This window comes from Adiantum capillus-veneris, chromosome 13 (genome assembly GCF_014529385.1).
Source record: "Adiantum capillus-veneris isolate H3 chromosome 13, ASM1452938v2, whole genome shotgun sequence".
Classification (NCBI taxonomy): Eukaryota; Viridiplantae; Streptophyta; class Polypodiopsida; order Polypodiales; family Pteridaceae; genus Adiantum; species Adiantum capillus-veneris.
The window spans coordinates 40,683,059-40,701,174 of record NC_140943.1 but is presented as its reverse complement, the minus strand read 5'-3'; the positions used below and the strand labels follow the sequence as shown (position 1 = coordinate 40,701,174).

The window sequence follows — 18,116 nt, the reverse complement described above, 5'->3', positions numbered from 1 at the left end:
TTTCTCTCTCTTTCTCTCTCTCTCTCTCTCTCTCTCTCTCTCTCTCTCTCTCTCTCTCTCTCTCTCCCTTGTTGCACTAGAAAACAGTCCAGAGCTTCTTGGCCCTGGCCCTGCAGGGCATATCCCACAATCAATGCACTCCAAAGAGACAAAGATTCCGCGCACTTGATATAATCTCTCTCTCCACCTACGGTGTGCTCTGGCCCTGGCCCTGCAGGGCATATCCCACAATCAATGCACTCCAAAGAGACAAAGATTCCGCGCACTTGATATAATCTCTCTCTCCACCTACGGTGTGCTCTGACTAGCAAGATCATTGTAAACAATTTTGCCCATACCAACATCTTGCATGATGCGAGATGCCATCAAGCTGCACGTGTAGGTGATTGCATCAGGAGCTTGAGGCCCTCTCTTCGCATATTCTGAAAACAGTCCAGAGGTTCCTGCCCCTACCCCTGTTGAGGCCCTCTCTTCACATGCTGAATATAGTCCAGAAGTTCCTGGCCCTACCCCTGTTGGGCATATCCCACAATCAATGCACTCCAAGAGACAAGATTCTAGTTCAACCATTGTTGATTCTCTCTCTTTCTCTTTACCTTGCTGCAGCAGAAAACAATCCAGAGCTTCCTGACCCTGCCCCTGTAGGGCATATCCCACAATCAATGCACTCCAAGAGACAAGATTTCGTGCACCTGATATAATCTCTCTCTCCGCCTACGGTGTGCTCTGACTAACAAGATCATCGTAAACAATTTTGCCCATACCATGGTACATCTCGTATGATGCGAGATGCCATTAAGTTGCACGTGTGGGTGATTGCATTCGGAGCTAGAGGCTTTCAAGCTGCAGCAGAAAACAGTCCAGAGCTGCGTTCTCTCTCTCTCTCTGTATGCTCCCCTCGTTTTCCAGAAATACCATCGGGAGATGGAGGCTTTCAAGCTACAACAGAGAACAGTCCAAAGCTTTGCGGTTTTTCTCTCTCTCTCTCTCTCTCTCTCTCTCTCTCTCTCTCTCCCCCACCCCCCTGGGCATGCTCCACTTGTTTTCCAGAATTACCTCACTGCCTTTTGCCCTTTCGATTTTTAAAGAATAATTATATCCCTCCAATGGGGTGCTGCCAAGTGGCGTCTGTCTTCTTGCAACATTCTCAAATACGATCTATACTATATATACTATATATTAAGGAGACTGGTTTTCCAGTGCCACGTGTCAAAGTTTGCTGCATCCGGTGAGTTCCAATTTATATGAGTGAGGGGGAGAGGGGGAGAGAGAGAGGTCGCCGAAGGCGGCCGACCGTACTAGTATTACATAATCAAGGTAAAGAAAAGGGAAAATTACCAAAATACCCCTCTACTTTGTGGAAATTCCCAAAATACCCTTCAAATTTCAAAAATTCCCAATATATCCCTCATATTTTGTTAAGAATTCCCAAAATGCCCTTCAAATTTTCCAAAATTCTCGAAATACCCCTGGTTGTGAGAGTAGATTTATCTAAAAATAAAAAAATTTGTAGCTTGCCATAAGAAGATTGATTGTCTATGAATACAAGATACTAAAACTAGAATTTGAGCTGGTTATGTAGGCTTTGGAGATTAATTGCTTCATTATTTTTAGACATAATTGTCTTTTTTAGGGAGGTAATTTATGACAAATTACATGCTAAGCACTTAAAAAATGGATATACATTGTCAAAAAACAATAAAGATTAGGAAATCGTGAACAATCCAGCTAAAATAGATAAAGGGTATTTTGGGAATTTTTGAAATTTGAGGGGTATTTTGGGAATTTCCACAAATTAGAGGCGGTATTTTGGTAATTTTCCCTAAAGAAAACTATCTGCGCAGCAAAAATCTATGATGTGGGTACTTCAAAGTTCAAACTCGCATTTGAGCGAGCGAGCGAGAGAGATGAAACCTTGCGGGCATGGCGGCAGCAGCAGCTCTTCCCACACTCCCACTCTACAGCTATCTCATCCATTTGCTGCTCATAAACCTGTTCCTTGCTCTTTCCCATCCTTATCCAGCGTGAGGCAGATTGCGGGCAAGGATCACGCCAGCCTTCTGTGGGGTCGTGTGCACAGGAGTTCTTCGAAACCCCTTCGCATTACAGTTTTCTTGCACAATAAGGATGGTGGGGATGCGAAAACCTATGCAGATGGATTGTATCCTAACGTGAACCTCCTTCTGTGGGAGTTCCTACAGAGATGGGGTTCACCTGCAGCTGTTGGGGCTATGGTTGGCTCCATTGTAGCACGGAAGGCGCTTGTTTTTGTCGTGTCATTTTCCTTCGTCCTGCTAATGGCTGTGCACAAAGCTATGGAGTCTGAAGTAATCCATTTGAAGGGAGTATCTGGTGTGCTCTCAGGGCAGTCTCTTATCAATCTTCTCGCTACTACAAGGTTGTTCTTTTCTACAGGAATCCTGCATCTTTCAGGTGCATTGATAGCCTCCTTTAACGAAAGTAAGAAGTTGATTGACCAGATTTTGGAAATGCTGCGTGCTCTAATAGCGAACACTTCGTTGACCTGGAATCAGAGGCAGCGTAGAGAGATTGCAAAAGAATTAGCTCTTGGATCAGCTTTCAGGTCTGCTGACACACTTGTTGCTGACATCAATGCTTGCATACAAAACGTCGAAGGCATCATAAAGACTGAGAAAGATGTCCCTACTGATTCTAGATGGACTGAATTGAAAGACAGTTTGTCTTCACTGAAGACACAGGTGACATTTCTATCAAAAGTTGATAGGTCTACTAATGTATTAACACCTTTGAGTCCAGCTGTTAAAGCATCGGCTAAAAAGCTCAAATCATCTGCCTCTGTTAAATCTAAAAGGAGTGATCCGAAGCAATCAGAGGTCAATCAAATGTCTGCAGTTGGAGAGGACAAACTGTCAGTCAATACAAGTGTTGACAAGTTGAAACAAGAGGCCTTACTTGGAATGCCAGGTGGTCACATGTTTGTCAACAATTTACGTGTTTGCATGATGTACTGTGTACCCCAGTTCTGGGATGTATAGTATCATAAAGCATTTCGTGTTAAGTGTTTTGCCAGGCAAGTTGGATGTTTTGAACGGAGTGGATACGTTTTTAACAGGAAGAGTTCCATCAACCAAACAGTCATCTGCAGCTGCTACTGAAGTTTCCCTCGACCTGGGATTGGTGTTTCCTCTAAAAGAACGTAAAGGCATAGCTGTTTCAGATGCACACAATCTTAATGTTGCCTCTGTAAAAGTCAGTGAAAGTGAGAGTCGCATTTCACGAAACAAGTATATTGATTATTGGATGGAACAAGATCCAGTCAGGCCTGTATCATCAGGAGATGTGGAAGAACAAGAGAGCGATGTACTTAGCAAAACTCTTCAGTATCAAAAGGGAGGATTGGTTCAGCGAGCTGGCCAAGATTTTGAGAAGGAGACTGCTTTTAAGGAACTGAGCCCATATCCTGGTAGAAAAAATTTCCATTCTGATGAGTGCCCTTCAAGGGTAAATAATGAGGTTAGCTTTGTGAAAGCTGGAAGCATGACGGACATTTCTGTAAAGGTCAATGATGGAGAGGGCTTTACAGAGCATGCCAATGCTATGAAGAATCATGGCCAGGTGACAGGATGGAAAGATTCAAAAGATAAAGCCAGGTTGAATAGATCACAAAATGCACTTCTGGGTGCAAGTGTTAAAAACGATAGTGTGGTAGAGCAGGCCGTTGCATTAATAGGATCCACAAAGGAACTTGCTTTTGTTCGAGAGGATGCAGATTTGCATGTTCTCACTGGTTTGTCCAGGAGCTTTAACAATGGAGAGTTTCAGAAACTGATGACTAACGGTGAAACTGCACTTAGGCATGGCAAGGCAGGCCTTTTTGGTAAGATAGAAGTTGGAGAGGCTGAAACAATGCTTTACAAGGCAGCAGATTATTTTTCATCAGCTGTGGCTTTGGACCTCTCGAGCATAGAAGCTGTTGGTTTTTGGGGAAACACTCTTTTGGTCCATGGGGAACTCAAATTGATGCTCAGTAGGGAACTAAGGCACTTAATCTCTACTCCTGATGTCATTTCACCATGTTGGATAAGGCATACCAAGGGAATGGAGGCACATGAGAAAAGCAATCGAGCTAAGCTGCAAAGAACGTTTCAAACAGTTTGTGAAGAATGTGAAGAGCTTTTGATTCAGGCGGGAAGAAAATATCGGAGGGTTCTTTCTATCAGCAACAGTGAAGTTCGTGCTTTGTACAATTGGGGTTTGGCTTTGTGCTTCCGTGCACAACTTATTGCTGAGGAAGGGGGACAGGTACTTTTCTTTGATGAAATTTTAGTGAGCTAAATTGTGTGGTTTCCAACCCAATGTTAGACCAGCAGAAAGATGATGAGCTCTAAGGACACGAAAAATCTCTCTCTCACACACACACACACACACACACACACACACACACACACACACACACACACAGAGAGAGAGAGAGAGAGAGAGAGAGAGAGAGAGAGAGAGAGAGAGAGAGAGAGAGAGAGTCCTGCTTGCTTCTCTCCTAAAGTTCCTCAATCCACTACTCTGACACACTTAGTCCAGCTTCTACCTTCTTCAAATTGTACTCCATGGCGGTCTCGACACTAGCATTGGGTGCCGCGATAGTTACTCTTGCACCTTTCACTTGGACGTTTGATGTGACAGCAAAGGACCCGGCTAGCATTGAGTCGGCCACCCAACACTTTTTGGGATGGACTCTTGTTGGGTGCATGGTAGGACTTTCCCCTCATGCGCCACGGTTCATTAGTGGCTTCAATGACCAATTAGCGACTCTCTTCTTAGAGAGCTTCCGAGGAGGGTTGCGGAAGATGACACTCATTTTGAAGAGCTTCCAAAATCTCACAGAAGAGGGAAAAATCCTCTTAGCAGTTAGAGAGTAGTTCTTTCACTCTCTCAGTCAGAAGCAGAAAAAAGAACAAGAGAGAATAGAGAATGGGTGGTTGCCCTGTTCTTGTGCTTGTAAAGATTCTTCCTTAGTAATAAAGATATACTCGTTATGGGGGGGACCTGTCAAGCTTTTCTCTCTCTCTTCCCTATTCTCTCGAGTATTTGAATTGCATTTAAAAGTTTACGCTTCCGTCTCTTGTGAAAGTTGCCAAAAAGTGAGATGCCGAGTATCTCTCTGGCCCTCCACGGCTTCCTAAGGTAGGGGTGTTGGGGCTCCGACCGCAGACAAGGAGGGTGGTTAGGGCAGTCTTTCACCATGTGCCCAAAGCATGGCACAGTGTACGTGAGGCATTGATCTGGGCGACCAATGACCACCAAGCGCTGCAAACAAAACTCGCCTATAGTGGGATCTCGAAATCGAACTCTGTTTGGAAAATAAAGTATTGCCACAGATGTATTCTGGTATCCATGGCGAACCAATCTTCGTAGCCAATGAGCCCAATATAACCAAGCCACACCATACGGCTACACTGGTAAGACAACCTGAAAGATGTACTGAAAGAGAGTAACTGGAAAACGAGGGATCCACTCCTAACGATCAAACACATTAACATCAAATTCCAGTGTCAAGTTGTCAGAAAGTGATGATGTGGCGGACATCAGAAACCCTAATTTTTGCCAGAAACCCTAATTTCAGGAAATCACGAAGGCTAAAAAAAAGATTTTTTTTTTTTTTTTTGGAAAATGATGAGCGACGCAAATTTCGCTTTTTCTCTACTTAATGAGAAAGAGAGAGAGAATGCTTTTGCTTTCAAGTTTTGACTCTCTGTGAGAGAGAGAGAGCAATTGCTTTTGATTTGAAGCTTTTGGGGCTGTGCTTTTGGGCATCCCTTGTAACCTTTAAATTAGTGGTGAGGGCCTCACTTCTCAGAGCATCTGGACGCAGAGTCTGAGAGTAAATCCCGACCCACTCTCTTGTACTTTGAATTGATTAATACAAAAAGAAAAGAAATACCGAAAGGGGCGCCAGTCTTTGGGGCCAATATCTCTAGGCACGGTACTCCTCCGGGTCAGTGCAAATCTATTGTGATTTGTGAATTGTTTTGAAGTGGTTATTTGGTGCTGTCGCGGTTGATTCTTGACTTGGAGTGTCCAAGTCTGTTACTGTGGTATCAGAGCACGGCTGATTTCTCTTCTACGGGAAATCCGATCCCCGATTTTTTTTTTTTCCGCGGCACCTATGGCTTCAGGCAATGGTTAGTCGACTCCCTCTGCATCTGGAGATGCGGGCTGGGATCACAACGAAGATTCAGACAGAGAGTATGGCCCGCCTCGGCCTACTCAGGCGGAGCAACGAGAGATGGAGCGTCGTCAATTGATTGGCGATGCAACAAAGATGATGCTCAATTTTGCCAAGGACCCGAAGATGGCAAAATATATGAACCAGACCTCTTTGGAAGAGGTACAGATGGAGTGGCAAAGAACCACAACACCACTCCCGAAACCCGCTCTCACGAAACCTTCTGCCTCCAAGAAAATATATGGAGAAGGAACTGGAGAACGTGGTTGATGCACGGATTGCTCAGCTTTTTGACGCGCAAAAGAAAGGCAAAAAGCAAAAGAAAAGCAATGACTTCCCGGGATATTTGGGTCGTCGATCGACATTTGACAAGGCAAAGAAATTGAAGAAGCGCGTTAAGTTTGAAGACCTACCGAGTTCTTCTTCTTCTTCTTTTGACAGTTCTTCTAGCTCTTCAGACTCGAGCGAAGAAGACAGGAAACGCAAAAAGCGAAGCAAGAAACAAAGCTTCGGAAAGGGCAAGAAAAAGGCAAAGAAGGCTACATCTCGCTCAGAGACTGACAGTTCTACTGAGGACTCGTCTACAGACAACTCAAATTCCGATGACGGAAAGTTTTATGCGAACAAGAAGAATTTTTACAAAGCTAACCAGTATGACTTTCTCGAAGATAAAAGCAAGAAAGTCTGAGAGTATAAGGAAGGTGGCCACTCGATCAAATTTGATACTTTTTTAGGATACTCAGATGCTTCGAAGGCTTTGTCTTTTATACAGCAGTTTGACATCGCTTTCGCGGGAGGACGCTATTCAGAGCACTCCAAGATTCGGAGAGCTGCCTCTTACTTTAAGAGGAATGCTCGTACTTGGTGGTCCACGCTTCTTTTAAACAAGACTGCGCCAGTTAAATGGCTGAAATTCACCATGAAAGGGGTAGAGAGATATTTCTTTTGGCGGAGACTCAAGAAGGATGTGGAAGAGTTTGTGCGCAGTTGCTTGGTATGCTAGAAGGTCAAGTTTGACAGGCATAAGGCACAGGGATTGTTACAGCCTTTACCCATACCACCCGCCCTTGGGAAAATATTGAAATGGATTTCATTTTTGATCTCCCGATTACACAGAATGATCACGATGATTTTCCGATTACATGACACGTCTGAGACGATTGTCTCTGACAGAGACCCCAGATTTATGAGTTTGTTTTGGAAGGCAATTTGGGAGAACATTGGCACGCAGTTGCAGTTCTCGTCATCGTTCCACTTGCAGACTGACGGGCAATTTGAGATTGCCAATTCAGTGATTTTAGATTTATTGAAGTCTTGTATCTCGGATCAGAAGACTCAAATGGAAAAAGAACTTACCTTTGGTGGAATTTGCCTACAATAACACGATACACTCTTCGACGGGGAAGACGCCATGTGAGATTGTTGAAAGTGCTGCGAAGGTTCCATCCTTCTGAGCATGAAGATTAGATATTTGAAGCGAATGAATATTCGCGAGATTTGGATATGGCTATTGCCAAGGTTCGCGAGACTTTGCAGGAGTCTCAAGAACGACAGAAAAAGGCAGCGGATCGCCATCGTCGCGACTTGAAATTGAAGGAGGATGATTGGGTGCTATTACTTTTGAGAAGGCACGCCTACGAAAGAAAAAGGGAAAGGAGAGGCTTTTTACAAAGCTTAGTATGTGATACTACGGACCTTTCCAGATCACTGACAAGATAAATGATGTCTCCTTCCGATTGAAACTGCCAGATACTTGGAGGATTCACAATGCATTGCATGTGAGTCTCTTGAACCCTGTTAAGGGTGCTGTGCCTGATGATGGGGAGCTTGATGAGCAACCCGAAGTGGAAGAAAACGAGGAGATCCTTGTTCCTGAACAGATTTTGGCACATAATGATACGAAGAAAGGTAAAGTCCGAAGGCGGTTCTTGGTTTAGTTCAAGAACTTTCCTGCATTTGATGCGAAGTGGATGGAGGAGGAGGACCTAGCAGATACTCCTCTGTGAAACTTTACCTCGATGTTTTGGTTTAGCATAGTCTACTCCAAACGGAACCGAGAATTCAGCTTGGCCGGAGATATGGTGCAGTGGGATGCACAAGAGGGGAGTCACTCCGCTCCCTTGTCAACAGATGCCTCGATTTTGATACTAAAGTCACTGATGTCTCTTTGAGCTTCAGGGATACTGAGAGCTGACAATATTCTACTAGATGACTTTATGAAATGGAATTCTTGATAATGATACTGATTTGTTCTTGACTTCTTGTGAGTGCAGAAACTGATAGACGAAATGACTGCAGCATTTTGGTCTGATTGATCTCGAATAGACATGGTTGCAATAGGGGTTAGTCAATCGGACATCGATGAGGTCCCGATTGGACCTAGATGTGATTGCTAGCTACATTGCCGATAAATCATGGTTTAAGATCCGAATGAATGTTGAATGTCATGTGATGTCCTGTGATGTCTGGTGATGTCCTGTGATGTTGTGTGATGTGACTGTTGATTTTGTACATGTGCTAGATGTGTGTTCCTAGTACGTAGGTACTAACAGTCAGTGTCTTCTAAGACGGTTTATGGCTTTTGTCGGTTTTGCAGGCGTAATCGCGGTCGATTACAATGCTTTCAAGAGGGGGTATGTCACAAAGTGATGACGTGGTGGACAACATAAACCCTAATTTCTGCCAGAAACCCTAAAATTCATGCAAACCCTAATTTATGCTAGAAACCCTAATTTCCAGAAATCACGAAGGCTAAAAAAAAGATTTTTTTTTTTTTTGAAAATGATGAGCGACGCAAATTTCGCTTTTTCTCTACTTAATGAGAAAGAGAGAGAATGCTTTTGCTTTCAAGTTTTGACTCTCTGTGAGAGAGCGAGAGAGAGCAATTGCTTTTGATTTGAAGCTTTTGGGGCTGTGCTTTTGGGCATCCCTTGTAACCTTTAAATTAGTGGTGAGGGCCTCACTTCTCAGAGCATCTGGACGCAGAGTCTGAGAGTAAATCCCCACCCACTCTCGTACTTTGAATTGATTAATACAAAAAGAAATACCGAAAGGGGCGCCAGTCTTTGGGGCCAATATCTCTAGGCACGGAACTCCGCCGGGCCAGTGCAAATCTATTGTGATCTGTGAATTGTTTTGAAGTGGTTATTTGGTGCTGTCGCGGTTGATTCTTGACTTGGAGTGTCCAAGTCTGTTACTGTGATATCAGAGCACGACCGATTTCTCTTCTACGGGAAATCTGATCCCCGATTTGTTTTTCCGCGGCACCTATGGCTTCAGGCAATGGTTAGTCGACTCCCTCTGCATTTGGAGATGCGGGCTGGGACCACAACGAAGATTCAGATAGAGAGTATGGCCCTGCCTCGGCCTACTCAGGCGGAGCAACGAGAGATGGAGCGTCGTCAATTGATGAGTAGGCTCTGAGATCTGCTGTAATGATTGCTAGTATGAGTAGGCTCTGAGATCTGTTGTAATGAGATGTACCTCTAGTATGAGTAGGCTCTGAGATCTGCTGTAATGATTGCTCCGTTGGCTCTTCTCTGGCTGGTGTAAAGAAATTTGTGATTCGTTTCTGAGACCGTCTTTTCTCTGATGTCCTTAGCAAGCTCTCCCTAAGTTTGCGCAGCTCTAGCAGGAACAATCCCAGACACCTCTGATCCTTGTATCTCATGACTCTAGAAAAAGGTCCGAACCCTTCTCTGAACAGGCAGTGGAAGCGGCCGCGTATCTCATAGCATGCCGGGCAATGACATGTGTAGTGCAATTCTGTCTCTGGCTCTAAGTTACATAGGTGACATATCCTAGCTCCTGCCGGCACCCCTCGAAATCGGCCAGTCTCGATTTGGAGCTGATGTGAGGATGTGCGTATCTGTCCAATAGCGCATCTTATCCCATGAGATAAGTGTGTGTCCATGTATGCAGGCCTAGTGACAAAGCTGTCCTCCGTGAGTTGGAGAAGATGCTCTCTCTAGAAGGCCATGTTCGTGCCTAGCTCGTGTGTCGGCTGTATCCATGTGCTCCTGGTATTTAGCTGAATCAGATCCTGACGTATGAGTCTGGTGATCTCTGTCCGTGTGAAGGACAGAGAGGGTGCATCCAAGGAGTATTGAATCGGAGGTAATCTATCCATGTTGAGACCATGCGACTGAAACCATGCTGTCCTCTGTCCATACCAACATGCTGAATCGCCTTGTAGAGCTAGTTGTCGAGATGACTCCAGGGCAAGCCGAGCGTATCTGTCCCGGGGGAGATCCCATAGACCGTACATAAAGGAAACTGATCTCGTCAATGCCTCAACCACGAGAGGGGGGGGCGGCTAGCTCGGCTCGGATAATCTCATGTGGTACTGAGGCCTTAGCCCGAATCATCCGAGCGATCATAGAGACCAGAGGCCTCTCCATACATCTCCATCTATTTGTGTTGCCAGATCTCCCTTGGTGGTCTACTGAGGGTCCCCATACCTGAACTCCATAGAGCATAGCCGGAGTCACTAGAGTGTCAAAAAGCCAAAGCTTTGTTCGCGGTTCCTGAAACTGAACCTGCAAACACATCCTCTCTAGTCCTCCCAAAGCTGCATATGCTCTCGTCAGTCTAGTCTCTGATGCTCTCCTTAGTGACAACACCGGTCCAACGAAGACTACCCCAAGATAAATACATGCATCTGTGTACTCCACAGTCTCCTGGCCATACATAAATGTGGGTGCTGACCTCCTGACCCACTGTGGTGGGGTGTTGAACACCATAACCTTGGTTTTCCCCAGATTGACAGACAATCCACTGTCACGAGCAAATGTATGCGGAGCATCCAAATGATGCTGCATCCCCTCTGGAGAGTTAGAAATCAGCACAATATCATCAGCATATAGTAACAGTAGAATCCATGTCCTTGCTAGCTGAGCCCATTTGTCCCCCTGACGCTCTACATAGTCCGAAAACTCATCCATGTACATCCCAAAAAGAGTCGGGGATAGGGGGCGTCCCTGCTTTACTCCAATAGTGGAGAGGACCATGTCAGACATTCCCTCAGTGGTGCGTACCCGCCCCATCACTGTCTTGTATAGAGCCAGAATCCTCCAAATCAGCTTTGTAGTAGGCACACCCATGTCCTGTAATCTGCATATAAGTCTGGCTCTCGGCACTGTGTCGAAGGCTTTGCGGAAATCCACAAAGCTACAATATATCCTCTTGCCATGGTGTCTACCCTCCTCGATAATAGCTCTGAGTGTCAGAATCTGGTCAAGAGTGGGGAAACCTCTCCTGAAACCTGCTTGCTCTGATGCTCTTATGCCCTCTCGCTCTACCCATCTACTCAGCTCCTGTTCAAGAATGGATGCATACAGCCTAGCTAGTGTGTGACCAACCATGATGGTACGATAATTCCCGGGAATCATGGGATCTCCTGACTTGAAAATAGGCACAATCGTGGACATACTCCAAGTCTCGGGGAAGCCTTCATACATGGCTCGATTAAACATCATAGCCAGGAGCTCTGCAAGCATATCTCTCGCATGGATGAAGTGCTCTGCTACCTGACCATCATGATCATGTGCTCTCCTTGTCTTCATTCTGTCAATAGCTTTCCTTACCCTCTCGGCAATAAAGAAAGAACATGTCTCCGGGCATGTCTCTAGTGGGTCCGGCAGAGGTGGTTGTCCTGATACTGTGTAGAGAGATGTGGCATATTCCCCCCATGTCTTAGTGGAGGTGACCGCTGGTGGTGTCGAATGTTCGTGGAATAGCCTCCATGCTTCGCCTGAGTCCTACTTATAAATAACTAATACAAATCTTGCTCTAGTTGGGATAAATAAGCCCTTTTCTTTCGTTGCACTAGGCGGCGAAAGATAATCCGTGACTGTCTATGTGTGGTAATACCCATGAGCACTACCCTCGGTAACTTGATCCTCATCTCTCTACACTCCTCATCATACCAACTATTCTGGGGCATTTTTCCAGATCGTCTCCGTGTAGGTTGGCTGTGGGGGTATGCTTCTGATGCTGCATCATGGAGCGTCTCTGTCAATATTTGAGTGAGTTCATCTAGTGGCCGTCCTGGCTCCTGGGTGCATAGCTTCCTGTATATCTCATCCATATACACAGAGTCCGTCTCCCTTATGAAGGTATACCGGACGTGTGTAGGGACCTCTCCTAATGGAGCTGTGTTGCTAATTGGACTATTTTCTTATTTTTAATGATTAATTTCTTTTTCTAGGATATTTTATTGTGTACACTAAGAACTGTTAAAAGATTGTAGCTACAGGAAATGCCATCAAGAACGGACAACTCTGATGTGTCATTTGATGGGTGACGGTAAAACATCGCGAAGGAGTTTCCGTAAGTTCGGTGGAAAGGGCCGGGTTACGAGTGCCCCTGATGCGTCACATGATGGGTGACGCGTGCATCAGAAACGGGGCATTCCGTAGGCTGAGGAGGAAATCCGAACTAAGTAAGAAAATACGCGTAAGAACGCAAGCACAAGAATAAAGATGGGTTCAAAGAAGCTTTTTACGAAAAGCAGGAACTTTCGCGGGAGGGCAGATGCTTTCCCGCGAGGAAGTTATGTCTGCATTGCATTTGTGCCGTCTTCTGCACCCGGGAACGCCTGGAATGTACTTGTGTATCATTAGTTTGTAACTCACGGAGTGGTTTTTAAAAGTTTGAACTGGTTCACACTTTATTTTAAAAGTGGCCGGCCACTTTTAAGTGACCGGTCCCTTTTATTAATAAAATAAAGCAGCCCCAAATCCTTACGTAAAAAAAAAACTACGCAAGCTGTACGGATGGGCTGAAAACAGCGATCTCTCTCTCTCTCTCCTCTCTCCAGAAGCACCAGAGCTTCTGCTTTTGTGCCCTATTTCTGCCGGGTGCAAGAGCCTATAAAAGGCAACAAGCGTTACAGTTTGGGGAGATCGCAAGGAGTAGCAGGAAGTGCCAGCGCTGAGGTCTTGGAGCAAAGTTTGGCGACGGGAATCTGCGAGTGTTCGGGTGACGACGGAGTACGGAGGTCGCTTTTCCGAGCAAGGAGCGACAGGTATAATTTGTCGATACGCATTGCGAGTTGTTGCTTTGTGTGGCTTGTTTTGCAGGAATCTCCCTTTTACGGGAAGTCCCTCACGGGAAGTACGGCTTCGCGCCTAAGTCCCTTACGGGAAAGTACGGCCTCGTGCCTAAGTCCTTTGCGGGAAAGAACGACCCTCGGGTCTAAGATTACAGAACGGAGGGGTTTCCTCGGGTTGTTGTGCTTGTATACGACTCTCCTTGAATAAAGAATACTCTTGACGGGGGGGGGGGGGGGGGGGGGGGGGGGGGGACCAGCCCATCTTCTGGTCCCCAATACTGTGTCGATCTTCTCCTTTCTCTCACGTTTGCAAAGTTATTTAATTTTCAGATTTTCAAGTGCTCGTGTACGCTCCCGTTTTGTGACAGTGGTATCAGAGCTCGGACTCCTCTCTTTCTTTGCAAAGAAGGACGATTCCGGGAAGAACCATGTCGAGCCAAGGGAGAAGCGTTGAAGAGGAGCTTCAACAAGTGCGAGCTCAGCTTGCGGATTTGCAACCTGTCTTACTATTGCCAGATGTCCAAAAGCTCTTGGGCGGAATGAAGAGAACGAATGGAACCGATGCAGCCGGGCATCCAGACCACACTGTTGGCGTGAGACCACAGGAAGAAAGAGAAGAAGAACGTACCGAGGTGCACAAAGGATCTTCGGATCGGAATGAACGGCCTACTCCAAGGAAAGGCCAGGAAAAAGCGCTCTCTTTGCTAGACGAGAGCAAGGACATCTCTATCTCATCTCCATCTTACTCTCCTGATTATACTTCTACTTTTCAATCGTCTCGCCAGAAGAAGGAAGCCGCTACTACTACTACCCTACATCAACCTAAAGATAAGCCTCGATTCAAGAAGCATGGTCGCAAGTTTCAACATCGCATGAGAGTCTTCAAATCGGGCGACAAGGACATCAAGTTGGAAACCTACAACGGACGGAGAGATATCTCCAAAGCACTGTCCTTCATCAGACAGTTTAAAGTCGCCTTTACCAATGGGCACTTCATAGAAAGATCCAAATTGCGCCATGTGGGGATGCACCTCAAGGAAATGGCAAGTAATTGGTGGTTAGCCAAGATTCTGGAAGGTTCTCAGGCCAGAACTTGGGAGAGATTCAAATCTGAATTTTATGAAGAGTTTCTTCCGCCTGACTTCGAGCCGGACATACGGAAGGAATGGGACTGGCTCGCCCGGAAGGAACATGAGAGAGTAACGAACTATGTGGACAAGTATTGGTCGGTTCTTCTGAAGGTCACTCCCTTCTTGAAGATTGCCGACGAGGAAAAGAAACGAAAGTTCGAAGCGGGTCTCCAACCGCAGCTTCGAAAGAGTATGAAAGTGTATCCGCATGACACTCTTCAGAGGATGATGGAGTCAGCAATCATTGCTGAGGATTTGCACTCAACTGGGACGCCCAGAAAAATGGAGCATAGCACTTACCGTGCGAGACAAAGAGGGGTCTACGATGACCAAGGGGGCCAAGGAAGAAAACGTCCTCCATCTAGGGACTATGATCATTCTAAAAAGCCAGAGGGCAATGGCAAGCGAACTAAGTATCTTTCTCCTACTCAACTTCAAACCTTCAGAGAGGAAGGAAGATGCTTCTACTGTGGCGAGAAAGGACATATGAAACCGGATTGCCCGCTAAAGCAGTAACGGCAAGAACACGCCCCTACGAGGCAAGATAAAGCAAGGAGGGAACCCGCTCCACCAAGCTCGAACTCAATTCCAGACGTAGAAGGAAACACAGAAACGGAGAAAGGGAAGCGTCAACTTCTGAAGGGATTGGGTTCTTTGAACAACCAGCGAGTTCCGATTCTTTATGATCCTGGATCCACGGATAACTTCATCTCCCTGGATACTGCGGAACGTTTGTGCCTCACACCGGCTCAGCTTGGCACACCGGTTACATCCGGATCGGCATTCGAGGGGTTGACAACCAATGCAACTCCCGTGCAAGGACAACTCAATCTTCGGATTGGCGAGTACAAGGACCGCGAATCATTTTTGATGGCACCCATCGAGGGATGTGATATCATCTTGGGCATGCCATGGCACTTCCACATGACATCTGTCCCTGATTATGTGGAAAAGACCCTCACTTTTGATCACGGGGGTAAGAAAATAAAGATTCATGCTGATGTAGGAGATTGGCAGTTCCCAATTGTAAGTCATATCTCCATTAAGAAAGAAATGAAGAAGTGTGTTTCTGCTTACTTGATTTTTGCACGTGAGAAGGATAAAACTAGTGGGGATTCACTCTCTAGTCTGGAAATTAAGCGTTTTCAATTTATTGAAAAATACAAAGATTGTTTCACGGAAACACTCCTTGATGAACTACCTCCGGTACGCCCGGAAGATCACCGCATAGATCTCATACCGGGTAGCTCGCCTCCCAATCAACCCCCTTATCGGGTGAGTCTTGGTCAGCAAGAGGAAATTTTGAAGCAAGTCAACGAGCTTCTAGAGAAAGGGTTAGTACGGCCAAGTGCTTCACCCTACTGCTCTCCAGTTCTACTGGTGCAGAAGAAAGATGGCACGTTTCGAATGTGCATAGACTATAGGTCTTTAAATAAGATCACGGTCAAGAATCGCTTTCCGATCCCTCGGATTGATGTTATACTTGATAAGTTGCAAGGTGCAAGTGTCTTTAGTCGCATAGACTTAAAGAGTGGGTATCATCAGATACGGATTACCCCTGAGGATGTCCATAAGACTGCTTTCCGCACAACCTTTGGACTATATGAATTTTTGGTAATGCCTTTCGGCTTGACCAATGCTCCTGCGACGTTCAATCGCATGATGGACCGCATTTTTAGCCCGTATTGAGTTTTTACGAGTGTTCTTTGACGACATACTCATCTTCTCTAAGTCAGAAGAGGAACATCGGAAGCACTTGGACCTAGTGTTTCAAGAATTGCGAAAGCATGAGTTGCATGTGAATGCAAAGAAGAGCGAGTTCTTTCTCTCAGAGATACACTATTTCGGCCATATAGTCTCTCACAATCAAGTGAGTATGGATCTTGCCAAGATCCGAGTGGTAGAAGATTGGCCTATTCCCACACGGTACATGATGTACGTACCTTCCTGGGATTATGTTCGTATTATCGAAGGTTTGTCCGAGGATTTGCCCATGTAGCAGGACCTCTTCATGTTTTGACAAAGAAGAAGATTCTTTTCAGATGGGGATTGAGACAAGAAGGAGCTTTTGATCGGCTCAAGTACTTGCTAAGCCATGGACCTATTTTGATAGTGTCTGACTTAAGGAAACCATTTGAGGTTCACTGCGATGCTTCAGGCGATTGCATCGGAGCAGTGTTAAACCAAGAAGGCCATGCAGTGGCCTACGAAAGCAGACGACTTAAGGAAGTTTGCGGTATTTTCTTACGCAAAGGAAACTATCTGAGAAGCAGATGAGATGGGCAAACTTTTTGTCTATGTTTCACTTCCAGATCCTTCACACGGCTGGGAGTAAGAATGTGGTCGCGGACGCATTGTCTAGGCGGCCAAGGGTGAACGCTATCACTTCGGTGTATCATCAAGAATTAGAAGCACTACCGGATTTGTATTCGAATGATCCAGACTTCTCCACCGTTTGGGGAAAGCTACATCGTGGAGAGAATGAGTTTCCCTATTCCATTCGGGACAGTTATCTCTACCACCATCAGGCCATATGTGTGGCGGAACCATTAAGAAAGAAGATCATGGATGAAGCACACGCTTCGCCTTATGCGGGTCATTGGGGTATTCTCCCTACGACCTTAGCAATGGAAAGATATTTCTCTTGGCCTAGCCTTAAAGCAGACATTGATAAGTATGTCAGGGAATGCTTGGTTTGCCAAAAAGGGAAGTATGATCGGCATAAGACGCCTGGGTTGCTACAACCATTGCCTGTGCCTAATGAACCTTGGGAAAGTATTGCCATGGACTTCATCATGGACCTCCCTAGAACTCAGACTGGAAATGACGCGATCTGGACCATTGTGGACAGGTTTAGCAAGCAAGCACACTTTATACCAGTCAAGAAAACGATCAAAGCAGATCATATGGCTAGGGTCTTTCTGACACAGATCTTTAAGCATCATGGAATGCCTAAGCCTATTGTGAGTGATCGAGATCCTCGCATGACAGGAAATTTTTGGCGTGCCTTGATGGATAATCTTGGTACGAAGTTGAATTTTTCATCTGTCTACCATCCTCAAACGGACGGGCAAAGTGAGATAGCCATTACACAGTATTGGATATGTTAAAAGCTTATGTGTCAGACCGGCAATCTGACTGGGAGAAATATTTGCCCTTGTCGAGTATGCGTATAACAATACCATACATTCATCGATGGGGAAAGCACCTTTTGAGATTCTCTATGGTAAGCCTTTGCTTCCACCGATCCTTTTAACTAAGGATAAGATCTTTGCAGTAGATGAATTTGTCCGGGATTTGGACACAGCCTACGGGCAAGTTACGAGAGCTATTCTACGCTCTCAGGAAAAGCATAAGAAAGCTGCAGAGAAGCACAGGAGGAATCTAGACTTAACAGTTGGACAGTTAGTCTTACTCAAGTTTGAGACGGCAAGACTTAAGAAACAAGCGTCTCATAAGGGGAAGGTGGTAAAACTTTCTACCCGTTATTATGGGCCGTTTAAGATCACTAAGCAAGTGAATGATGTCACATTCCGATTAGAGCTACCGCCTAATTGGAGGATCCATAATGCTTTCCATGTCAGTTTACTCCGGCTGTATGTGGGACCGCCTCCGAGTCAGCCTAGTGCTGAGGAACCTCCTGAGGTTGAGGAAACAGAAGAAATACTCCAACCGGAGGAGATAGTAAGTTATCAGGAGCGGCCCCTCAAGTCCGGAAAAATAACAC

General features: G+C 45.6%; 1 protein-coding gene across 4 annotated transcripts in view; it reads left to right on the top strand.

Annotated features, from left to right (window-relative positions):
* The first annotated feature begins 1,854 nt into the window (after positions 1 to 1,854).
* Positions 1,855 to 18,116, top strand: part of LOC147443855 (uncharacterized) — a 55,224-nt gene continuing 38,962 nt past the window's right edge. For 2 of the 4 annotated variants that reach the window (XM_086526668.1, XM_086526667.1), the window contains exons 1-2: positions 1,855 to 2,946; positions 3,053 to 4,284. In XM_086526668.1, coding sequence (XP_086382794.1) covers positions 1,857 to 2,946; positions 3,053 to 4,284 — 2,322 coding nt within the window. In that variant the 5' untranslated portion in view covers positions 1,855 to 1,856. The remainder of the gene's footprint in view (positions 2,947 to 3,052; positions 4,285 to 18,116) is intronic. The other 2 variants (XM_086526665.1, XM_086526666.1) reach the window with 2 other exon arrangements.